The following is a 27,024-nucleotide window of genomic DNA, read 5'->3' on the forward strand; positions in this document are numbered from 1 at the left end:
GTATCTACCCCAAAAATATAAAAGCATTTCTCTATAGAGACATGTGTACGCCAATGTTCATTGCAGCTTTGTTTACGGTGGCCAAGACATGGAAACAACCAAAATGTCCTTCGACAGATGAATGGATAAAGAAGTTGTGGTACATATACACAATGGAATACTATTCGGCGTTAAGGAAAGATGATATAGGAGCATTTGTGACAACATGGATGGATCTCGAGAGAATAATGCTAAGTGAAATAAGTCAGACAGAAAAAGCAGAGAACCCTATGATTTCACTGATATGTGGTATATAAACCAAAAAGAACAAGACAAACAAATGAGAAACAAAAACTCATAGACACAGACAATAATTTAGTGGTTACCAGAGGGTAAGGGGGTGGGGGGTGGGTGATGAGGGTAAAGGGGATCAAATATATGGTGATGGAAGGAGAACTGACTCTGGGTGGTGAACACACAATGGGATTTATAGACGATGTAATACAGAATTGTACACCTGAAATCTATGTAAATTTACTAACAATTGTCACCCCAATAAAATTAATTAAAAAAAAAAAAGAGGTAGGCAAAGATCATATTAAATAGATCCTTGAAGAAAAAAGAAAGGAAATTGATTCTAAATTGAGTGGGGAACTATAAGAAGGCTTTGGAAGTTTTAAAGCGAGAGAGAAAATTTATTTGTTTTTAAAGCATTCTGTTCTGCCTTATGGAGAATGAACTATATGGGGAAAAAATAAAAGCAGAGTGTTCAGCTAGGAGACTCTCGAATTAATTTAGACAAGTAATAACGTTGACTTCAAGAAAATTGAACCAACAACATTTGCTTGGGGAGTAGATACAAGGATTGAATTGTAGCAGAATCGAGGATCACATCTAACTTTTTGACTTCACAATTGATGGATAGTGGTGACTTTTACTGAAATGAAGATTACTAGGAGATGGAAAATAAAAGAGTTCTATTTGATTATGTAAAGTTCCATCCTTTTGCTTTAAACGTATTCGTGTGTTGTAATGTAATGTGTTTCTTACAAATCATGTATAGTTGGAACATGGATTTTTATACATTCTGCCTATCTCTGCCTCTTAATTGGAATGTTTAATCCATTTACCGTTGATGTAATTAATGGCAAGATAGGATTTACATGTACCATTTTGCTGATTTGTTTTCAGTATGTCTTAGGACTTTTTTGTTCCTCTGTTCCCCCATATTGCTGCCTTTTATGTTAAATATTTTCTGCTGCACTATTTTAATTCCCTATTGTTTATTTTTACTATGAATTTTTTGAGCTATTTTCTTAGTGGCTGTCTTTGGAATTAATAATATCTTAATTTATAATAGTCTAGTTCATATTAATACCAATTTAATTTAATTTCAGTGGTATACAAAACTTTGCTCCTATATAGCTTCATTCCCTTCTCCCTCCTTTGTGCTGTTATTTTCACATCAATTATTTTTAATCAACACAGTTTTATAATTATTTCTTTATACAGTTTCATTTTTGTAACAGTAATTATCTGATTCTCTGACACCAACTGACTGTATCGTACAAGTCAGATCAATTCAGATACTAGCTACCTGGATTTAGAGCAGACTACAAGTTAAGGGCTCCTATAAGACAGTCCTTACTTCAGAAGCCAGTCTCAAGTCCTGAGGCCCCAGACTACCTGCACTTTTGTCTGACTTTGCTACAAATTCAGGGTCTCCACAACCCCCCCACCCTTTCAGGTTCATTATTTGCTAGAAGGACTCACAGAACTCAGGAAAACATTATACTTAACAATTATCAGTTTATTATAAAGTATACAACTCAGAAATGGCCAAATGGAAGAGATACACAGGACAAGGTTTGGCAGGTGGAGAGCTTACATTTCGTCTTTGAGTGTGCCACCTTCCCTGCATAGCAGCATGTTCAACCCAGAGGCTCTATAACCTCGTTCAAGATTTTTTGTTGCAGGTTCATTACATACGCATGATTGAGTAAATTACTGGCCATTGATCTCCTGCCCCTCTCCCCATTTTTGAGGTGGGATGGGACTGAAAGTTCCAACACTAATCATGTGGTTGGTTCTTCTGGCATCCAGTCTCCATCCATGAGGCTATCTAGGCACCCTACCAAGAGACGTCTTATTAGGTATCATCAAATCATCAGATATCATCAAAAGAGGCTCAGTACTAATAACAAAAACCACTCATTCAGGAAATTCCAAGTGTTTTAAGAATTTTGAGCCAGGAACCAGGGACAAAGAGCAAACAAACACACACACACACACACACACACACGTACTCGTATGTATGTGTGTGTGTGTGTGTGTGTGTGTGTGTGTGTGTGTATATATATATATATATATAAAACTGCAATAGTTGTGTTTTATTTCAGGTAGAAGAATTACACAAATACATTTATAATATCTTTTATATTTACCTGCGTAATTACCTTTACTAGTGAGCTTTATTTCTTTGTACAGGTTCAAGTTACTGACGAGTGTCCTTTCGTTTTGTCCTGAGAGACTTGCTTTAGTATTTCTGGTAGAGTAGGTCTGCTAGTGATGATTTTCTCAGTTTTTTGTTTATCTGGGAATGTCACAAGTTCTCCTTCGTCTTTGAAGGATATTTCTGCTGGATATACAATTTTTGGTTTTCTTTCAGCACAGTTCTTTTTGTCTTTCAACAGTTAACTGTGATGTTTTTAGATGTTAACCTCCTTGAGTATATCCTGCTTGGAATTAATTGAGCTTCTTTGATGTGCAGATTAACATTTTTCATCAAAGTTGGGAAGTCTTTTGGTCATTTTTTCAAGTATTCTTTCTGCCTCTTCCTCTTCTCTCCTGTTGTGCGTGCTTTTATATGCTTGATAGTGTTCATTTTTCATTTTTTTCTGTTCCTTGACTAGACAATTTCAGTTGACCTATCATCACATTCACTTACGCTTTGTTTTTGCCTATTCAGATTTGTTGAGCCCCACTAGTGAATCTTTTATTTCAGTTATTGTTTTTCTCCAGAATTTCCAGTTGGCGGCTCTGTTTTGTAAGTTCTATCTCTATTGATATTCTCTATTCAATGAGAATTGTTCTCTTATTTTCCTTTAGTTCTCTAGACATGGTTTCCTTTAGTTCATTGAACATTTTTAAAATAGCTGTTCTAAAGTCTTTATAAGTAGATTTTTGGGCTTCCTTAGGGACTGCTTTTTGTCCTATGTATGGGTCATGCTTCCCTGTTTCGTTGAATGTGTTGTAATTTTTTTTTAAATGGACAGTTTAAATAGCATGATGTGACAACTCTGAAATCAGTCATCCTCTTCTCCCATAGGCTTGTTTTTGTTGATGATGATGTTATTTTTTAGTTTTTTTGTAACTATTCTGCGAAGTATTATTTTCTTTGTTGTATGTGACTACTGAAGTATCTGCTATGTTAGGTTAGTGGTCTCCTGATAATTGGACAGATACTTCCTTAAATGACAGGAACCAGTATGCCTCCTAGTCTTTGTTGAGGGTCTTTGGGTGCATGTTGGGTCACACCTTCAGCAATCAGCTGGGCAGATTTTCACTTTCCACCAAGGTTCTGTTGTTTTTCTTGAGTAGATGCCCCCTGAATTGTTGCAAACTTTGGTTAATTTGCAGTGCAAATTTACAACTCTATTTAGGCTTTTACTTACTGTTTGCACAGAGCCTCAGGATGATACCTCTTTGTACAGAGCCTCTGTGAAAGCTGAGGACCTCCTCAGGTCTTTCTGGAGCATATAGACAGCCCTGATCGTGCACAGAGTTCTAGTCAGACGTGGCCTTCTGGATTCCAGGAGCTTCCAAAGTCTCCAATGGGCATTTCATTCTCTAGCTTTTACTTTTAAGTTTTTTTGGTTAGCTTATTATTTGACACAACTCTTATTATGAGTCCAGCAACAGTGGTGTTAAACAGTTGCCACTGATTGTTTTTAACAAATGTTTTCAGGAAAAGGCTGTTTTTCAGTGAGCAAGCTGTGGAGTCAGGTCAAATAAAGACTTGCATGTAAGGTTTTCCAGGAAACTGCCAGACAGATCAGATAATGACAGTTCTCTGAGAAAGAATTTGAAAAAGCTCTAATTCTGTTCTGACCTCTCTAGTGGCTGCTAGACTGCTGACTTCACTGTGATTGTGGGCTGTTGCTTTTCCAGGCTAAATTGGAATTGAGGAGGGGAATGGGAATAGGGAGTGTTCAAAATACCACAAAGCTTGCTGTTTTTTCCCCCAAGATTCAAGCATTTTTCTTGAATAAACACTTTCTGGATTGTTGCAAGCCTTTGTTTAAATTGTAGAGCTCTAAAAAAGCTAATTTTGACAATTTTTGTCAATATTTTCATTTCTTTTATGGAGGAGTGATTTTTCGGAGTTCCTTACTTCACGATTCCTGATGACATCCAAATCTTTTCTGTATCTACAGAAAAATGTTGCTGGGATTTTAATAGGAATTGCATTAAACGTGTATATCAGTTGGGGAGAATTGAAATCTTTACTATATTGAGTCTTCCAATCTGTGGACACGGTATGTCTCCATTTATTTAGATCTTTGATTTCTTTCATCAGCGTTGTATAGTTTTCAGCATACAAATCCTCAGTGTGTTTAGTTTAGATTACACCTAAATTTTCGTTTGTTTTCTTCCCACTCTTCCTTTCTCCATCCATGTTTCTCTCTATCTCTCCCCCTCCCTCCCTCCCATCCCCCCCTTAACAGATTCCTTGGCACTTTATACATAGGCAGTCAAGTCATCTATAAAATAGTCACGTCATCTACAATTTTATTTCTTTTGTTCTGACTTGTATGCCTTTTATTTCTTTCCATCCCTTATTGTACTAGCTAGAAGTTCTAGCACTGTGTTGAATAAAAATGGTAAGAGTAGACATCTTTGCTCCTGATCTTAGGAGGAAAGAATTCAGTTTTTCACCATTAATGTTAGCTATAGTTTTTCTATAGACATTCTTTATCAAGTTTAGGAAGTTCCACTCTACTCCTGCGTTTCTGAGAATATTTATCATGAATGAATGTTGAATTTTGTCAAATGCTTTTTCTGCATCTATTGATATGATCATGTACATGTACATCTTTAGCTTGTTAATATGACGTATTACATTGATTTTTAAGTATCAAATCAACCTTGTATGCATGAAATAAACCCTGCTTGCTTGTGGTGTATAAATATATAATTCCCTTTGCATACTGTTGAATTCTATTTGCTAACAGTTAAAGGATTTTTGTGTCTATTCATAAGGGATATTGTTCTGTAGTTTTGTTTTGTAGTGTCTGTCTGCTTTTGGTATCAGGATAATTTATAAAGCTAGCTTTATAAAATGAATTGGGTAGTTTCCTCCTCCTTTATTTTTTGGGAGAGAGTGTAGAATTGCTAATTTTTTAAATATTCTGAATAATTCTCAAATAACACTGTGGATCTGAAGCTTTTAGGAGGGGAGTTTAACATTATGAACTCAATTTACTCAGTAGTTATAAGCTCCCTAAATAATCTATTTTGTATTGGATGTATTGCAGTAGTCTTTTTTGAGGAATTGTTCCATTTTGTGTAAATTGTCAAACTCGTGTGTATAAGTTCTCTTGTTATTCTTTAGATGTCTGTAGGGTCTGTAATGATACAGTGATACCCCTGTTCTATTCCTGATATTGATAATTTGTGTCTTCTAGGATTGTTTTTTGTTTCTTTGTGTTGTCAGTCTTGCTAGTGGTTTGTTAATTTTATTGCTTTTTTCAAAACCAGCTTTTTGTTTCATTGATTTTTCTTTTGTTTTTTTATTTTCAGTATCATTGATGGCTTTTCATATCTTTATTATTTCCTTTCCTCTGCTTAATGTAGGTATATTTTACTCCTTTTTTAGGTTAAGGAAAGAAATGAAGGGCATGGTGGATATTTGAAAAGGTAGTAGGGTCAATGGGTTGAAGGGCCCTGCAGGATCAAAGGGTAGTTGGAACAGGAATACCATAATAAGTAAAATGGAAGGAAAGGAAATGGTGATTGAAAAGTAAGATTGTGGAATACAGCTTTCAGAAGTGGTATGATTTGGGGGATTTATATGATCTAGAATGTAATACTAACAGAGTTGGCTAGAGGGGTTTAGCAAAGATGGTTGAAGAAGTCAGGAACACAGAGGCCAAACAATTAGATTGATTTTTCTGTTTGTATGTTAAAATCTCATGATGACAGGCCTAATGATTGAGAGGAAGACAGTGAGTCAGTGTAGTGCTAAAGTCATCCATGGATGAAGGGATGAGGATGAGTTTTGAGGGAGGTAGTTAATGTAGCAACAAAGGTCATCTCTGATAAAGTCTGATCCCAGGGGCTTTAAGGAAGTGAAGTGGGGCTCAGTTAACAGAGGAAGTAGTACAGTGGCGATTAATGAGGACCCCTCCTCGGCTCTGAAATACTCGGAAGGATTATGGCCACCACTAAAAAGGTCACCACTTTAGAGGGCTCTAAGAGCAGTGGTGTCTTCTAGGAGTAGCCAAGTTTTAGAACAAGAAGATCGTTCAGAGAAATGGAAGATAAAGAGCAGCATGGGAATAGTATCCTAGTGAAGACTGGTGATCCTGGAGGCTTGGACTTACTGTGCCTGAACTAAACACGGGTATGATGAAAACGGTAGTTTCTCGGGTGGTTTTTTAGTAGCTATGTTGTCTCTATTTTGCTGGTAGTGCAAAGGTTATATTTGTTAAATTTCTTGTCCTTTTTCACGGACTTGGACTTCCTCATGTTGTGTTTCATGATTCTTAATTCTATACCTGCCTTTTATGACATGCCAGTTTATTCTCCCGAATGGGCGGACTTCATGGGTTTCCTGGCTGAACACGGTGGCTTCTTGTAAGCTTTCTTGTTTTAGGCCCATTGGACATTGTTACTTTTCAGATATGTAACTTATTTTTTTCAAATATCCTTTTTCTGTCCTTCACATTTGGTATAGAAGGTGGGGTTTTGCTATATGTTTAGTTCCTTATCTTGACACTGTCAGAGCTAAACTTTTAGGAAGAAGAAATTGATACCTACCCAAATTTCCAGCAATAGGGAATGGGATAAAATCTGGTATATCCATATAATGACATTTAATTTGCAAGGACATAGGGGATAATGAGAAAGTGTTCTGAATACATTTTTAATGATGCCATTTAGTAAAGCATATGTTCTACTATGTTTCCCCAAGAATAAGACCTGCCGCACAATCAGCTTTAATGCGTCTTTTGGAGCAAAAATTAATATGAGTCAGATATTATATTATATTATATTATATTACATTATATCACATCACATCACATCACATCAATCACATCACAATCACATCACATCACATCACATCACATCACGCCTTATATTTTTGCTCCAAAAGACGCACTAGAGCTGATTGTCTGGCTTAGGTCTTATTTTGGGGGAAACACGGTATAGACAGGCATTAAAATGTAAATGTTTAAGGACATTAGGATCATAGATTTTTATTTCTGTATTTTTCATATTTTCTATAATGAAATGTTACTTTTACAATGGAGAGGGATTAAATGAGACTTGGAAATAAAGTGAGCTAATAGGCGAGTTATGTAATATGTTAATCATATATATTTTAACACAAAATTCTATTTTGTAAAAAAAAATAAGTTGGGTGTATAAGTATATATTTATGTGTATGTGTTAAAATCTTAACTTTCTTAGGAAAACTATAGTTTTAACAAAATTTCACTGACAACTTACATGAATTTTCAAAAGCAATTTACAGAAAAACAATAGAATATATGTCAACAAATCTAAACTTACCCCTTGACGTTTTAAAATCTCACAATATTAATTTGAAGTGTTAGTAGAAAATAATTTTGTTGAAAAGAAAAGTTTATTTAATAGGGTAACATAATCATCATTTCTAATTACTACTTTATTGAAAGTATCATATAACTACATGGCTTTTAATTTCAGCCTTGAGATGTGAAACATGTATTTACTTCCTGTAAATATTTAGAAATCTAAATATTTTGTTTATTCAGCAAATATTTAATGAGTACTAACTATACTAAGCACTAATTTAGATACTTGGGATATATTAGTGAACAAATGAAAAGATTTAGGTAGTCTGGTAGGAGGAGTAACAGTGTAATTCTAGCAGGATACCTTTTAGTAAAGAAAACACCCATGTTCTTAGAATGTTTGCATTTTTAAAACTGGATTACTATAAAGTCTCATAAACCAGGAGAAAAAACAATCGCCAGTACTAACCTACTTTTGTTCTATTAGATCGAGGAACTTCAGCAGGCTTTAACAGTAAAACAAAATGAAGAACATGACCGACAGAGGAGAATAAGTAATACCCGCAAAATGATAGAAGATTTGCAAAATGAACTGAAGACCACAGAAAACTGTGTGAATCTTCAACCCCAAATTGATGCCATTACAAATGACCTGAGACGAGTTCAAGATGAAAAGGAATTATGCGAAGGCGAGATCATCGATAAGCATAAAGAGAGGGAAACTCTAGAGAAGGAGAAAAAGAGTAAGTTTTATTAAACTTAGGGTGAAGAGATGTTTATAAAATGGAGCTGAATCTCTGATGATGGGTTTTCGTCTTCCCCTGATACGTCTTTAAATGTTCAAGTCTCCCTGTTGAGGAAGCTTAGCTCAGTTCTAAGTTACGGCCTTAATTGTCTATCATGTATCATGACTTGCCACTGACTGGCCATTGTCTTAGGCCAGACTTTACAGAGTCAGTATTATTTCTCAGATCAAATTAATTATAGCCTTCATAACCTTCCATTTGCTTTGCTCCTTGAAACCGGTCCAGTTTCATGTTTACTTTTTTTCCTGTAGACCATGTGGGTAGATCCATAGCATTATTCAAATAGAGGTGATCTTATAATCTGTCTGCTCAGTATATATGACTAAGATCAGTTAAAAAAGAACCCACTTTTATATTTATCAAAGTACTAGATGTGTGTGATTTAAAAAAAAAAATTAGAAAAGGGTAGCCTAACCCCTTTTTAGCCTTGAGATCCACTCTCAATAGTAAGCACTTTTAAATATTTCAGCAGTTTTTTCTGCCAGTCCTTCTTATATTTGCATCATATTCTTATTCCACCATAGCTTGATTCCTGAATTTTAGACATTATCTTTTGTTATTTTAGATACAGATTTCAGCTCATAATTCCCTTCTCTGTTTTGTAATAGCTCAAATGAGACTATATTAACATTAGTTATTAATCATTAAAATTTCTTAATATTGATTTATTATGAGTAATATTGTATCTTTTGTCATTTAACAATTGTCACTACTTCTTGAATGTACATTGTAAGCCCAGAATACTAGTACTGTTGTACTTTTTACTTTCATCCCTTCTCACATTCTAAATTCTCTAATCTGTACTTTGTTTTTTATGTTTTTAGGACTGAAAACATTGAGAGCTATAATCAAGTTTTATGTGCTCTGTTTATGAGTTAATTCTAAAAGCTAGAAATATTAAGTATTACTTATGTTATTACAACAATGAAACTTATTCATAGCAGAGCCAGGTAGTATATTATGATCTAATTTCCTTTCATTGATAGCTTTTTTAAGTTTTAATTTACCTTTTTTAAAAAAGCACCACTTGTTTTAGTGTTTCCTTAAGTTGAAAAAAAAAAACAAACTATCTTACCTGACATTCTCTTGAGTTCTGGAGCCTTCCATTGTCCTTCCTAACTGATGGTTCTCAAGGCCTTCTGCATGGCAGTCGTCTGGGATTTGTCTCAGATCCTTTTCTGTGTTGGATAAAGCTATTTCTGAATTCCATGTCTTCTATTTTTCTTAGTCCCTTATTTTGTTACAGGTTCAGAGAACCTCCTAAGAGATATTTGGGAACTAATTTCAGCCTCTTTGCATCTCTGGAAATACCTTTATTTCATTATCCCCTTACCTCAATTTTGTTGTATATATGATTCTAATTTGAAAATAATTTTTCTCTCAAAAATTTGAATGCTTATTGTGACTGTCTTGTGATTGGAAATCTAGTGTTTTCTCATTCTTTTGTATGTGACTTATTTATTTTTGATAGCTTAAAGATCATCTTTTATCTCAGGTCTTTGAAAATTTGAGAATGGTTTGTCCAGGTTACATACACGTAAGAACTCTTGACAATTGTTAAATGACAAAAGAAGATACAATAGTACTGTGCTGGGTGCCTGCGGACTGGTGTTTGTAACATGTGGATCTAAGATATTCTTCTGTATTATTAATAGAATATTTTACTAATGAAAGTTTTCAGAGAAACAGTACCTTGATTTATTCTTTAATTTTAGGTGTGAATGATCAGATTGTACAGTTTGACAATCTTATGAATCAAAAGGAAGATAAGCTGCGACAGAGATACCGTGACACATATGATGCTGTTTTATGGCTGAGAAATAACAGAGACAAATTTAAGCAAGGAGTCTATGAGCCCATAATGCTTACGGTAAGAAATTTTATTCATTTTGGTAGAATCCATGAGTTTTATTATTGTAATCATTATAGATTTTTGTTGTTTTAAGAATTCTTTTTCTTATTTACATCCCTGGTTTTCTGTTGTCAGACTTGGGGCAACTGGTATACTGCTTAATCCATACACAGGTGTTTTTTTAAAAGGGCTCTTGATCAATAATGAAAATGGCTCTTTACTGACTAAGAATCATGTATAAAATTAGCTTGGTTAGCTGGTTGCTTCTGGCAATTGGTATTCTGAGGTCATAGTAGGCAATAGATTAGGTGCTGCCAAAGGGATAGAAAACTAGAAACTGCTGTAAATAATTATGTTGACATGGGGCACCTGATAGAAGATAGACAAGAAAAATTACCTGCTACAAAAACAGAGCATTCTGAGGATTCTGAGTGAAACAAACAGTTTCTTATATATAAATGTTTATATATAAACAATTGATAGCTCTAATATATAATATAAACTAAAAACTTATCCAAAAATGACTTGTTTTTTGCTAGATAACTTTTTTTACTTTAGAAAAGAATGTACTGTAGATCCTTGCGGGATTCATGAAAAGTTCTACTTTTCTGTAATTTATGTTTGTGTTACACTTTATTAAATTATTTCATGTAGTTTTTTTCTTTTATTGTATCTTACATTATATTAGCAAAACTAATATGCATAATGCATTCTCTGCTAGCTAAGGCATGTATTGTTAGAATATTTTTGGCAGATCAAGAAGGGAATATATATATTGGATGCAGGCATTATTGTTTTGCTTAATCTAATAGGGATTGGAAGAAAATATAACAAAAATACATTGAGATCCTTAGTATAATAAATTATAATCAAGTGTAGTTGTCAACAAATTTTTATTAAAATGCCAGCCTCAAAATAATACTTAGAACTTTATCAGATTTGTTACCCTCTTGTCACTTGGTTTTCTAATAATAGCCTATTACCAAATTGAATTACTAGCTGGCATATATTGACATTTTAAATTATGTTTAAATCTTTGAGATAAAAAGATATACTCTGCTTTTTTTTACCCTTCTTGGAATAACCCTTCACCTTTCCTACCACCTCCTTCCAACTGTGTTACCACACACACTTACTTAACCCTTCAAGATTTAGTTGAAATGTTACCACCTTCGTAGGCAAATTCGCAATTTGTAAACTTAAAATTTTAGTCATATACCGTAATTGGCCATGTATAATGTGCTCCTGTGTATAATACACACCCATATTTTTGGCCCAAACTTTAGGGGAAAAAATATTTTGTTTTAATTCAAATTTTTATTTGTTTACATTTAGGTACTTGTTTTTTGTATAGTAAAGGAATTTTAGCATTTTTTTTTTTTAACATATTATGGTACAAGAAATTTTATGTAACAAATAATTACAAAACACAAGAACAGATATAAGATACAAGAAATTTTACGTACCGGTAAGAAATTTACAATATTTACACATCATAGAAGGACAAAAACTCTTCATCGTTGCAAGTTTATTGTAAGTTCAACAAAACTGATTATCATATTCCAGGGCATTATTTTGCAAACGGATATCATTACTGATTTCTACAGTTATACTTTTAACTCATAAGCATAAATAAAACAATTAAAAACATAGATATGGAATTAGTACTTTCCACATATAATGTATACCCTATTTTTCCCTCACAAATTTGGGCAAAAAAGTGCACATTTTACATGGCAAAATATGGTAACTTGTCAATTAGCAATCTGTTTCCATGAGTTATTTCTAATAGTTTCATTGTAGAATTGGAGAAATGTGCAGATTTTTTTATCCTTACATTCCTCACAGTAGTATTTATAATAGCAGAATGATAGGGCAAAAGAACAAAATTTTCAAAGACATTGATTAGTTACATAAATTATATCCTTATGTTGGAATACTATGCAGACATTAAAAATGTTGCTGTAGGTCTCTTTATTTATATAAAAGGACATTTATAACATGTTAGTGAATCATAAACAGGTTGTAAGATAGGATGTATAGAAAGTTTTCGTTTTTAAAAAATGTTGGAATCGGGTGCTGCCATCCAGTACCAGAGCAATGCATGCTCCGTATACTTCCTGTGTCCACCTGTCTGTGTCTGTGTCTTACTTCTGTGGCTGTGAAGATGTATCTTTGGAGAACTTTCCCAAATATTTTCTTCACCAATCTCATGAGAAGGAGCATGCTAAGAAATTGATGAAGCTGTACAACCAACAAGGTGGCCACGTCTTCCTTGAGGATATCAGGAAACCAGACAGTGAATGCAATGGAATATGCATTACACTTGGGAAAAACTGTGAATCAGTCACTACTGGAAATGAGCAAACTTCCCAGTGAATGGCCCCCTACTTGTGTGATTTCCTTGAAACTTATTACCTAACTTAGCAGGTGAAATCCATGAAAGAATTGAATGACCATGTAACCAACTTATACAAGATGGAGGCTCCAGAATCTGACCTGACAGAATATCTCTGACAAGTACATCCTGGGAAAGAAGGATAATGTGAGCTAAGTTCTAGAGTGGCTTATCCATATCTATTTAAAAAAAAAAGCGTGACTTCCTATGGTCATATTGGGGTTACTTTACCCTTTTTATAAGTTGTAGCAAATACCCACACATATATTCTTTCATTTGTACTATTTTTTTCAATAATGTAATTTGGTACCAAAAAAAAAAAATTGTGAAACAATGGACACTATTTATAGTGTCTCTGTCCAGGTCATAGTATTTTAACGTGGTTTTAATTTTGTTTGCTTGTGTTATTATCTAATCTTTTAACCCACATTTATTCCTATGAGGTATACACTGTTTTACTGTACCCATTTTATGGATGAGATAGCTAATGTTTTCAGATATTTGAATAATATTTGATCAAGGTCACACACAGAATTTGAAATGACATCTGTCTGATCCCAAAGCCCTAGCTTTTAATTGGTATGCTGAATTTTCTTACATATATATTTAAGTATATATGAAACATAAATATTTTCTTTCATGAAATTTTATTTTTTTAAGAAAGCAGATTTCACTTTCCACAGATAGCATTTTTTGTATACCTCTGTTACGGAGATTTATCATGCTCTGCTTTTTAACATACTTGTCGTCTGCAATAAATAATAAATTGTATTCTTCTTGAAACAATTTGTTTTCCTGACCTATCTTGTATCTTAGTAGTATCTTCAGTACCATTGAGCCTCAACATGAGGAAATGCCTAATTAGTTAATATATTTTTTAAATTAGTTAATATTTTAAAATAAATCAAGTTTATGCTCTAGTGGTACAAACCTTGGGTTTCTCTTGAAGATACTAACAGTTATAATTAATCCATAGCTGGTTATTTATAGCTGGTTATTTTCCATTAGTTTCACAGTTTTATTCATTTCTTTGTGGTTTTGTGCCAGTTGGTTATTGCTATGTATAGTATGAATTCCTCTCAAAAATTAAAAAACAGAAGTATTAAAAGTTTGGAGACAGATAAGAAATGTTTATACTCTTAGGTCACTATCTAAGATTGTTTCAGTGTTTTCAATGAGTTGACCAGAAAGGAACTTATTTATTAGATAATACCAAAATTGCTACGCATCAGATACTATTCAAGTCTTAGCTTTCATTTTGCTATGTATTAGATGTTTCAGTGTAATAAATACATGTTTTACAATGTTGACCCTTCAGTACCAAGTTCTTTTTTTCTTTTCTCCCTTTTTCTCAGCCATTAAAGTAAAACATAATTGTGTTCTAGTAATCAGTTTGGATTTCATGGAAATCAACTTATTTTTTTCTTTTTGTTTTGTTTAGATCAATATGAAAGATAATAAAAATGCCAAATATATTGAAAATCATATTCCATCAAATGACTTGAGAGCCTTTGTATTTGAGAGTCAAGAAGATATGGAAGTTTTCCTCAAAGAGGCAAGTACTAATAATATTTTGACTCACTTGGCACTCATCTTTTAGTGAATTTTAAAATTCAAACTAAAGCAGAAAGTGATGATTTTACCAGTAGTAACTCTTGTGTAAAAATCACTTACTTTTGCTAAATTTTTTCTTATCTATGCCATTATTAGGGAATGAGGTTGTTTTATAAGAACCACAGCCCATAATTTCCTGTGTAACATGTTTTGAAATTATCATTTGGAATTAATATGAAGAGTAATTCTGTCATTAAGGGATAGAAACATAATGCTGGATCTTTGGTCTTGAACGTCCTTTTGGTAAATGTATTGAGATGAACTCAGTTTTTCTTTGGATGGGAAATCAATATGTGATGTTTATGATATAAATAAAACCACTTCAAAAAGAATGAGAATTCTGTATCTGGTTGGAAAACACCACTGCCCAAGAATTTAAGCCACTGAAAGGAAGCATGGCTTAGTAATTAAGAGCACAGGCTCTACAGATAGGCTGTTAGGATTTGAATTCTGGTTTTGCTGCTAACTTGGGCAAGTTGCCTAAATGTTTTGTGCCTTAAGTTTTCTCATCGCTAAATTGGAGATAATATTATCTATGTCAAAAGATTTTTGGTTTGAGATTTGGCAGAGAATGTGAATATACGGTGACTGGATAGAAAGGTTGAATGAATAAAATTATAAAATGGACTACAAAAACGTTAAACATTTGTGTATTTTAGAACTATTTAAGCCCCACTCGTGAGTTAGTAATATGGTGTCAGCTTATTGAAGTAGATTGCTTGGGTTACAAGTCTGTGAGACGTGGCACAGACTTCTGAAGGGTGTTCAGTTAGGTTCAGTAGATGATTTCTATTTTGCAAATTGCCAGCTTAGCCTACACTAAATACCTTGCTTTGCCTCAAAAATCCATGCTTCCTCTGTGCTGAGTATTTGAAACTCATTTGATAATTATGACACTGGTTTCTGAAAATTTGACCTTTATTATTTTTTTGTTGTGCTGTACACAATGAACTTTCCATAGCTTCTCATCAGTAGTACCAGAATTTCCTCTTACATGTATGACTTTGTGTATTTTAAATTGTGAAATTTATTGAGTATAAGCTGCTTCTGTAGTTATATCTACTAGAGTACATTTCCCATTCTTTAATGACTTACAAAACATCTTCACAGTTTTTGCTATGTAGTATACTACCATCACAATTTTTGTCATCTCTGAGTACTAACTATACTAATATTTTTCTTTTTTTTAAATTAGTTTATTGGGGTGACAATTGTTATTGAAGTTACATAGATTTCAGGTGTACAATTCTGTATTACATCATCTATAAATCCCATTGTGTGTTTAATATTTTACTACTCAAAATATTCTAAAAGGGGGTCGCCCCGGTGGCTCAGGCGGTTGGAGCTCCGTGCTCCTAACTCCAAAGTCTGCCGGTTCGATTCCCATATGGGCCAGTGGGCTCTCAACCACAAGGTTGCCAGTTCGACTCCCGCAAGGGATGGTGGCTGCGCCCTCTGCAACTAACAATGGCAATTGGACCTGGAGCTTAGCCCTCCACAACTAAGACTGAAAGAACAACAACTTGAAGCTGAATGGCACCTTCCACAACTAAGATTGAAAGGACAACAACTCGACTTGGAAAAAAAAAAAAAAAGTCCTGGAAGTACACACTGTTCCCCAATCAAGTCCTGTTGCCCTTCTCCAATAAAATCTTTAAAAAAAGAAAAAAAAATATTCTAAAAGGTAGTATAATATCACCACCAAAGTAGAAAGCAAATAATTTGCCTAACAATAAAGATAATAAAAACAGTTGAGTAAATCCTAGATCTGTACTGTTGCTTACTGAAAACAGAAGACACGATTTTTTTTTTATTTTTTTTTTAAAGATTTTATTGGGGGAAAGGGAACAGGACTTTATTGGGGAACAGTGTGTACTTCCAGTACTTTTTTCCAAGTCAAGTTGTTGTCCTTTCAGTCTTAGTTGTGGGGGGCACAGCTCAGCTCCAGGTCCAGTTGCCGTTACTAGTTGCAGGGGGCGCAGCCCACCATCCCTTGTGGGATGGAGAAATCGAACTGTCAACCACAGGATTTTTTTTTTTTTAAAGGAGATAGTAAGTTAAGGACATGCTGACAACATACAGCAACTTTCTCCTTGGTATGATTAGGGTATTGAAAGGGAATTGAAAAGGAAATTATTTTCTCATTGGGTAATTCAGTTTTACTTAGTGTAACCAACTAAAACAATACATTTTAAAAACTTAAATGAACACTATATACTAGTGTCATTGATAGATTGACTCATGGCCAATATTGTTTCATCTGTACCTTCAGTCCTCTTTCCTTTTAATAATTTTTTTTAGATATAACTTTAAACTTAAAGAAAAATTGCAAGGAAATGCCAGATGTGTTTGGGTGTGGCTCATAACACATGTAGTGACCTGAGGTAGCTGGTAGGTGTTTGAGAGGAGTGTGTATGTGTGTGTATTTTGTGTACAAATTATGTGTATTGCTATGCAGCTCAGTTCATTTGGGTGTAGTTTTCTGCATTCACCTAGAGAATACCTTGTGTGTCTTATAGATACAATTACACATGAGCCAATGTGAAATTCATGTGTAATGCTTAAACGGTCCCCTAGTATATGAACTGCTTGGAACAAATCTGCCTTCAAAACAAGCATTATAGCAAAACTATTTTTCTCTTTGTAATTATGTGTATGGAGATACTTTGCGACTGTGTAATAAATACCCTGTTCTTGTGTAATAAATACCCTGTTCTTTATGAAACTATCTAGTAAGTTTAAGAATCATTAATGATTCTAAGCTACTCCTTCTGTATTTATTAGTTGGCATTCTATATGGAAGAGCTTGTTCTTTATTCACTTAATATAGATTCATAGAATTTTATTTTTTTATGGATCATAATACATTACTATCAATATTTTAATATTCAGATTGTCCCAGATTTGGCCAGTGAGACCTTCCTCAAGTTGACTTTTGTGTTCTGTTGATACATTGCCGTATGTTGAATATTGCTTACTTTTTGGCAAAACAAGATGTGACTCTTCTTGAAGTTAGCCTGGGCCTTAACAATCAGCCCTTTTCCTAAAGAACCCTAGTTCCTTTAGAAACCAAGATCTGGCTACTAGATGTGTTCTTGCTACTACTGATAGTGTCTCACTTCTTCTCTACGTCTTTGCATGTAAACCCTTACATGTATCTGTATTTCTATATTTTATCCAGAGAGCAAGAGAACATTAGTGCACCGTGAGTTTACAGTGATACTTGCAACTATAATCCAGCGCAACAGGGTAGTGTTTTAGTCTTTCTCCTTTGCACATTTGTAATTTACTCCTGTAGCTGTGAAAAACATAGCCCCCCTTATCAGGAGTATTATTTGCTCATTTGTTCAAGCCCAGAATTCTGTGAAAGTAGCTTCAAGTATTACCAATCGGTGCCGCCATAAAAGTCTTCACTTTCACCTTCCCATCATACCTCCATTAATTTCTCTTAACACTGTTTGATCTTTTTCTTTTGTTCCCCTCTTCTTCCGCCTCCACCCCCACTCCGGTTCAAGCCGTTGTTTCTCAGTCTAGTTGTGTAGTACATAGTTCCCTGGCTCAGGCTGGTATTATTTTGTGAATGACTTTTGCATCTATGTTCATGAGGGATATTACAGTGTTTTCGTCAGGTTTGCTATCAACATGATACTGGTATCATAAAATGACTTGTGGAATGTCCCTTCCTCTTATTTTTTGAAAGAGTTCTGGTATTATTGCTTTCTTTACTGTTTCATAGAATTGATCCGTGAAAATGATAAAAGAAACGGACTCTATTTGTAAAAACACATAACTACAATATAACTACAATATAAACACAATGTCATTATCACACTAAAAATTTTTCTTGTAAATACCATTAAATATCCTGTCAGTGTTCGAATTTCTGATTATCACACGAATGCCAGTAGGAATATGGGAACTTTAAAAGTCATTTTGATTGATAGTAGATGGTAATTGAAACGTTTTCTTCTCCTTACATTCAGGTTCGTGACAATAAAAAATTGAGAGTAAATACTGTGATTGCTCCCAAGAGTTCATATGCAGACAGAGCACCTTCAAGATCTCTGAATGAACTAAAGTAAGTCTTGAAAATATTAGTAGAAATAACCTGGTATTTTTGGATAATCATTTACCTCTTTTAATTATATTTTAATTATCTCTTTATATTTTAATTATCTCTTTGTCACATAAATATATTTGTTATAGGCAATGTTATATTCCCTTTTAGGATCACTAAGTCTAAAAAAGGGAAAAATCTAGGCCCAGGAACAAACCATGGTATAGTTTATGTATGAGGATGTTTTAAATCAGTGAAACAATATTATACTATTTAATAAAAGATACTGAAATAGTTGGCTAGTTATTGGAAAAATGAAATGATAAATCATTACTTAATAATGCAAAAGTAATTTCCAGAAGGACTAAACGAAAAAATTGTGATTATAAAACAGCTGTAAGTAAATGTCTTAACTCTGGATGTGAGTTGACATTCTAAATATAAAAGCAATGGAAAAATAAAAGAAGAGATTAATAGTTTGTAATCATAAATATATTAAAATTAAACTTTGACAAGGAAATCTCAATATTAGTCACTTAAGTGTTTTGAAAACACGCAGAGACTATTTTATTTGTTGTTTGTTGGCCACTTGTCAACTATCAGATTTTTTTTTAAATGATATTTTAAGCTGAAAAACCTAATAGATGCCTTTTCTTTCAGACAATATGGATTTTTTTCCTACTTGCGAGAGTTGTTCGATGCACCTGCTCCCGTCATGAGTTACCTTTGCAGCCAGTATCATATTCATGAAGTTCCTGTAGGAACTGAAAGGACCAGAGAAAAGATTGAACGGGTAAGAAAATACTCAATCATTACCAAAAATGGAGCTTTGTTAAAATTTCTGACGTTAAAGTCAAGGAAAAATTGTGAGAAATTTAAAGAAGCATGTTATTTTGTTGCTTTTAACCACACAAATTTTCTTTGTGTTTTATATTTTTAATATAAAACAGTGGCTGTTGACTAATACTGACGACAGGAGTGATGGGGAATTACTGTCTTTCAGACAAATTATACTTCAGGATGGTAGAACAGGATATAGAAATGTTTTGGTAAACCCTCCCCTTCTTAAAGCTTCCACTTAAGACTGTCTCATACGTGAATGACCATACTTAATAGGATCCCGTTCTCCTGGCCAGTATAGCTCCATGAACTCTTAGTTCCTGTATTCTGCTAATGCTGCTTAGAATTTTCTTCTGAGAACCAATCTCCAAGACTCCAAACCACATTTGTTGTTTTTATCACAGGCAGAAACAGGGAAGAAATCTCTTCTAAAACAGGTTCTAAAAATCTCTTCTAAACTCCAGGTTGCCATATTAATACCACTTGTAAGCATCTAGGACCCAATTACAGACCTAACTGCTATTTACAATATTGAATTTGTAATATTGAAGTTTTGAGAAAATTTGTTTAAAAATTTTAACAACCAGTGTACAAATATCCCTAAGGTAATTCATTTGCAGTTTGGTGGCTCTGTATACTTCATTAAAAGAAGATAGAAATAAGGGCTCATTACCAACTCATTTTGCAGAAATAAGCTAATTATAGTAAGTTGCCTGTGTCTTCAATTTAAAATTGCATCATTTTATGGTGATCATTTGGGGAAACCAAAAATATAACTCTGCATGTTGGTGTACTTCTGTCTTAATTCCATAGTGTTTAGACGAGAGGACAAGACCACATACATAGTACTTCTGTCTTAATTCCATAGTGTTTAGACGAGAGGACAAGACCACATACATAGACCAAACCAATTTCTGTTGTAACTAGGGATAAGGAGAACTATCTGAAGGTAACAGTATTAAGAATTCTTCACTGTTGCAAAAAAAGATAGGAAATTTGGTTAAGGCTTTCATAGTTTTACTTTAGGGCAGAAAGGAACAAGTACCGCACTTGGAAAATCCTTTTGCTTTTTGAACAGTGCTTCAAGTTGAATTATTTTTATGTACTTTTATTTTTTAACGTTTTGTCACCCAGAGAGCTTTAACCTTACTGTTTGTACTAGAGAAATAGCATTGGAATCCATATAATTTAAAGTAAAATTAGTTCTTTTGTTCCCCTTCATCTCTTCTCAAGTATTTTTTCATTAACCAGTAATCTCTGGTTTTATGTAGGTGATGGTATCTTTTTAATCCTTGAGCACATTGAATATTTCTTATACTTGATTGTTCCGATGCCCAACTCAGTGCTATATTGTATGTAAATACTCTATAAATCATGATGAGACACTACTCGGACATGTGAATATACAGTAATGCCAAGTCAGGAAGTGTTTCTGACTCTTGGTAAACCTTCTGGCGTTAGCTTAGCTATCTTTTGGAAGATAGAGACCTTTGTTGAGGAAATTCACTGCCTTTGTATCCTCAATCCTTCTGTTTCACATCCGGATAATGATGTAACAGCTCTATTTCTTCCTTAGACTAAAAATACATTTTTTTAGTGTAAGTTTTGCTTTATTATTGAGTCCTAACATTTTTGGTTTCTAACATTGATTGTATCCCTGGAATTGTTCTCTCATTAATTTCTAAGGCTCTCCCCTCTGGTTAAATTGTCCGCTGGCCCCTTTAGCTCATGATGTCCTTTTTGGTGGGAGTGCCTTTCCCTCACCATTGCTTGTCAGTTCAGATCCCATTTAAAACTTATTTTCATGAAACTTGGGTAGGCTAACCTCATCTCGGCTTTCCTTTCATTCCAAATTCGTCATTTAAGGATGCCACTTGATAACTTATTAAACTAAGTGTGCTTAAATATGCTTTCTCTCTTCACTTAGACAGTAAACTTCTGGAGAGAAACATGCCACAAGAGTATTGGTAATGAACCTTTAGAGATTAGAAAAAACTGCACTGCCGTAACTTATTCTTTAAAAATAGACAGAAATAGATCTAATTAATGTTAGGTGTTTAGAATGTACTTTATGAAACTTCTTGTACAAGTTCTTGAGAGAAAAAATCCCCCAAAATACAAAAAGTCTTTGAAATCCTTGAAAAGTATTTCCATTAAGTATTATCTCAAATATACAGGAATTGAATACAAGATTATGTATCTTTGAACAGTAGTATATCTGAGGGCAAGTAAGAGTAAATGACTTACCTGACATAACCCAGTTCAATGTAATGGACCCTTGGCCCCTGGCATCTCTTCTGTAGATACAACAAAGCTCCAAAAGTACACTTAGTTGGGAGAGACGGTATAGCAAAGGTAGAGTATAGCCAACTTTGCTAGTTGTTTTGGTTTTCTCCTAATTTTCTCTTCCTTAGTGTTGTTATCTAAAATAACCTGAAATGTATCAACCACGTTTTTAGAGATGTTGTTGGATAAGTTTTAAAAAATGAAAGTACATCTACTATATTTTGATCTTCTAAAATTCACTTGGTCTGTATTTTTAATCCTTTAGTCCTTTTAAATATGTCATAATTATTATTAGGTGTGCACTAATACTTACTTTACATTGCAGGTAATACAAGAAACACGGTTAAAACAAATGTATACAGCAGAAGAAAAGTATGTGGTGAAAACTTCTTTTTATTCAAACAAAGTTATTTCTAGTAACACATCCCTAAAAGTAGCCCAGTTTCTCACAGTTACTGTGGATCTAGAGCAAAGAAGACACTTAGAAGAACATCTAAAGGTTGGTTATTTTGATTTGAGTATTAGAAAAAAATAGTAACTGGATTTATAAAGCTGTAATTAGAACTCTTTTTAAAATATATTAATAATTTTGAATATCCCATAGGAAGTTAATAGAAAATTGCGAGCAGTGGAATCAGGGTTGATTGCCTTACGTGAGACAAACAAACATCTAGAACACAAAGATAATGAACTTAGACAAAAGAAGAAGGAGCTTCTTGAAAGAAAAACCAAAAAAAGACAACTGGAACAAAAAATTAGTTCCAAACTAGGAAGGTAATTTGCAGCCTATTTGGTGGGGTGTGGGCTGGGGGCACAGAGCAGTATGGGGATGTTATTAACCCTGGAATGATACCACAAATCCGACAAGCATGTTTTGTAATCATTTCTCTCTAAAACTTGAATCCTACTGCCAGGGGAAATGAACAATAACTTATAGTTTCAAAGTTTTTCCCAAAACCTACCATGTCGTAGCTCACATCTTTTTGTTCTTTTATGCTTCTTCCCTGTAGAATAAAGTTATAGGTATTAATGACATAATCAGTCTTATTTTAATAGTAAATGACAGTTCATTGCTTTGAGTAAGGTAACAGTTTACCTTGAACAAATATAGTAATGTTTCTAAATACATATATTGAATCATATTTGAGATGCATTAAGAAAATTTGTTCTTTATTGTTGTTTTTGTTTAAAGCAAACAGTTGTCACTAACTTTTATTTTAAAAGTTAATAATGTACCTTGGTTGTTTAAGGCAAGATGTATCTTTAGTCTAACTCCCTAGGATTTTTTCCGACTTTAACCCTTCTCTTCATTCCTGTCTTCAATCATCTACAAACACTTAACCTTTACTGTGCAACTGCTATATTGGACTGTTGTCTAAAACTAAACTTTCTCCTCATAAAGTAACATTGATTTTTGTAGTGAAATGACCTTTCATAACCATTACCAGCCCTCTGTCTCATACCTACAGTAATACACTTAGGAATATAGCAGTGGTGACCGGGGTAGTAGTCTCTCCCTGACTGGTCCCCTCTCCATTCAGTGCCTCCAGAGTACTGTTGTCTAATTGCTCTTCCTTTCATGTTCCTACCCCATTCAAGTATATCAGTTGTGGTTTCCTGCATTACTACATGACGTTTACTTAAACACTCCTTTCTCTTAAAATGATTTTCAGGTTTTTCAAAATCTTGTTTTTACTCTACCCTTTCCAACTCATCTCCTTCCCCTCCTCAGTACTCTCCTCTGTGTACCATTCAGGCTTTGCTCCACAACATCCACTGAACTTGTTCATTTTTGTTTATTATTGCTTCGATCCTTTGTTCTTGCTTTATTCCCTGATGGCCACATAGTGTAGTGGAAAGAACTTAGACTTTGGTGCCAAACACATCTTACCCCTTAATCTGTGATCTTAGGTAACTTAATTTCTGAGCCTGCTCTTCATCTTACAGAACAAAGTATTTACTTTGAGGATTGTTGTATTGTCTTTCAGTTATGGTTGTTTTAGGATCGTTTTATTGTCTTTCCATTATGGGTTTTGTTTTTTACCTATTCATCAACACACCCCCCCCCACGCCCCAGTTAAGCTCCTTAAGGGAAGGGGTTATGTTTAAGCAATATTAATAACAGTAACAAGTAATACTTATCAATCAATGAGTTACTGGGCCAGGCACTATGTAAATGTGTTACACATGTTACATCTTCACCGCAGCCCTATAGGAGAGGTACTATTATTTTAATTTTTTAGATGAAACTGAAGCTCAGAAGACTAACTTGTCCAGTTATATTGATTATAAGTGACAAATTCAGATCTATCTTTCTGATTCCAGATCCCATACTATTAGCACTAACATTACCTAGGCTGCCCTGGGCACATAATATATTTCAAATACTTTTTGATCCTGAATGGTTGCATAAAATGATAGATTAATCTAGAAGCGAGCAGTTTATACATTTGGATAACATTGCTAAATAGCCTGTAAAACAGCAGGAAACCTAAGGATTTGAATTCAATCCTTGTGTATAACTTTGATTTCCACATTATTATGTTTCATACAGTTTAAAGCTGATGGAACAGGATACTTGCAACCTTGAAGAGGAAGAGCGAAAAGCAAATACCAGAATCAAAGAAATAAATGTTCAAAAAGCAAAACTTGTTACAGAATTAACAAACCTGATTAAGGTAAGGCATTTTCTTAATTTTAGTCATATTTTTATAGCAAGTAGGTAAGATGGGGTAGTGAAATCTTAGCAAGAGATTTTTATAAATAATTTCAGCTTACTCTGTTATTTGACATTTTTCATTATAGGTCAAGCAGTTGGTTAAAAGCACCCAGTAGGCCAAATTATTTTATTCCAGATGGCTTAATAAAAGACACAAGAAATAAAACTCTCTTGTGAGAAATTGTTATAGAAAGGGACTATTTGAGAGAGGTATCAGGCACATTAGAGAACCATTTTGTATGGTTTACAATTTTAATGTATTATTTGTCTTAATTGTAAAACAAATTAAACTCTTGCGGATTTTGTTCCTAGACTTGCACTTCTTTGCATATACAAAAGGTAGATTTAATTCTTCAAAATACTACAGTGACCTCCGAGAAGAACAAATTAGAATCAGATTACATGGCTGCATCATCACAGCTGCGTAGTACAGAGGTAAAATTTTTGCTTTTATTTTTTTATTTTGGAGTTCTAGCCTCGGACCATTTGAAACCAATGTATATCTTTTGTAGTATGTAGTTCTGTGTGCTCTTGAATTTACAAATTTAGTGCATTCTGCTAATAAGGAAGCAGTATTTGAAATACTTTGTAATATGCATTTTGTTATGTGATTAGATTATATATTACCACCCCTCCCCTAAAAAGAGAAATGAAGAAAATCTGATCTAGTCACTTGAAAACTAAAGTCTCCTGTTAGCTTCCTTAACCCATATAAAATATAGTCATTACTGTTGCCAAACCGAAGTAAACTGCAGATGAGTTCTAATCAATACTAAGAGGGGCCTTGGTGTGTAATCTTGGCAATTTAATCTTCTGTTTCTATATATCTGTGAAATGATGATAAATATTGAAATAGTGTGGGGGGGAAATGTGATATACTGAGTTAACTTAAAACACAAAGAAAAGCTGGCAAAAAAACTGGTAGTGACGATGGCATAGTTTTTGAGTCTTTCACATCCTTTGCCAAAACTAGAAGAGCAGCTTGTATAACACAACAACAGCAAACCCATGGTCAACATATACAACAAAACTAAGGTCAAGATGTTCCTATTGGTACTATACGTTCTCGTACTAACCACCCAAAGTTAACATCAGACCGTACAAGGGCACAGCCCCCAACAAGACGACCCTGACTTCAGACACCAGCTGCAAGTTCAGGGGTCCCCAGGCCACCTATATTTCTGACCAACTGGCTACAAATTTGGGGGTTCTATGACCCTCCCCCTGGTTCCATAGTTCAGTGGACTCTCACAGAACTGAAAAAATGCTATACTTACGATTATAGTTTTACTATAAAGGCTGTAAATCACTAGTCAAATGAAGAGACATGTAGGGTGAGACAAATTTAGCAAAAGCTAAATGAAACAAACGAATGTAACTTTGTTTTGACTTAGCAGTATAACCTCATAGAGAATAAATGACTTACAAGATAACCTCACAGAGAATAATTTTTCATAGAAAAATTATTAACTTTAAAACAGAAATTTGATATTAATTTAAGGACAAAAAGAATTGCAAAAAAAATCTTGCTACTGTTTTCAGTTATATTGTTAGTAACAATATTTATAGGAAAAAGCAAATAAGGGATTATGTTAATGTCATTAGGATTTTCAGCATAAAAGAAAAGATTCAGATACAAAGCAAAGAAGTAATAAAAACTTTGAAATATTTAATTTGAATTAAAAATAATGAACTCAGTGTATTTTCTCTAAATAATGAACTCAGTGTATTTTCTCTAAAAGAAAAAAAATTTTTCTAGCTCTAGTGAAAAGACCCAGATTTCGCTCTCTAAATACTATTTTCCTCTAAAATAGGTCATTGGAGAAATGGCTGATTCCAGTCCAGGGAAAGAAATGTGTAATAAGATTAAACCTCAGTTGTCATACCAGGAACCAAAGAAATTATTAAAGACAGTGCCTCAGGAGCTAACATGAAGACTCTCCTACTGGCCATAGGAGAAGTGATAATAGATTGAAACACATCAAAATATCTTAATCCATGAATTCATAACGATGCTTTAAAAATAATAATATTGGTCACCTTTGGAGGATATTAGGAAACCAGCTCGTTATTTTGAAAAAAATGGCAGAGAGAAAAATCTAGCATCTATGCTGCCTTTCCTGTGTGAACTATTATTTAGGATAAACAAAAAATGATGACAGGAAGTTTCTCTTCATAGAAGTATTTCAGATAATGCACAAGGAGTTGTATTAGAATATTATCACTTTGCAGCTGCTCATGAATCAGTGGGTCGCATTAGCTGCTAACATCACAGAAACATAGCCAGAAACCTGTTTATGTGTATCCTGCTAGAAAGACACAACACTACCTGTGAAATAATATGAAAAATCAAATTTCAATTTGATTAAGCCTCTAGGACAGAGTTTCTCAACCTCAGCACTATCAATGTTTCAGACTAGAAAGTTCCTTCTGTGGGGCTCTGTCCTGTGCATTGTAGAATGTTTCGCAGTATTCCTCGTCTCTACTTGCTAGGTGTCAGTAGTGCACCCTTCCCCAAACCCCAGTTGTGACAACCCAAAATATCTCCATACATTGCTAGCAAAAATGCCCTCATTTCAGAACCATTGCTCTAAAATTACCAGTTTACAGGAAACACAGTGAATTTAGCAAGACTGCACGATATAAGTTCAGTAGACTGAAATCCGTTTTGACTCCACATATTAGCAATGAA

At 33.9% G+C, this 27,024-nt stretch overlaps 1 protein-coding gene across 4 annotated transcripts in view; it reads left to right on the top strand.

The window, feature by feature from the left end:
* The window catches only part of SMC5 (structural maintenance of chromosomes 5), a 72,933-nt gene that overhangs the window by 24,338 nt on the left and 21,571 nt on the right, over positions 1 to 27,024 (top strand). For all 4 annotated transcript variants that reach the window (XM_081067596.1, XM_081067595.1, XM_081067597.1 and 1 more), the window contains exons 9-17: positions 8,248 to 8,503; positions 10,282 to 10,436; positions 14,258 to 14,371; positions 18,414 to 18,508; positions 19,148 to 19,280; positions 21,939 to 22,112; positions 22,218 to 22,387; positions 24,168 to 24,291; positions 24,645 to 24,767. In XM_081067596.1, coding sequence (XP_080923722.1) covers positions 8,248 to 8,503; positions 10,282 to 10,436; positions 14,258 to 14,371; positions 18,414 to 18,508; positions 19,148 to 19,280; positions 21,939 to 22,112; positions 22,218 to 22,387; positions 24,168 to 24,291; positions 24,645 to 24,767 — 1,344 coding nt within the window. The remainder of the gene's footprint in view (positions 1 to 8,247; positions 8,504 to 10,281; positions 10,437 to 14,257; positions 14,372 to 18,413; positions 18,509 to 19,147; positions 19,281 to 21,938; positions 22,113 to 22,217; positions 22,388 to 24,167; positions 24,292 to 24,644; positions 24,768 to 27,024) is intronic.

This window comes from Rhinolophus hipposideros (genome assembly GCF_964194185.1).
Source record: "Rhinolophus hipposideros genome assembly, chromosome: 11".
NCBI lineage: Eukaryota > Metazoa > Chordata > Mammalia > Chiroptera > Rhinolophidae > Rhinolophus > Rhinolophus hipposideros.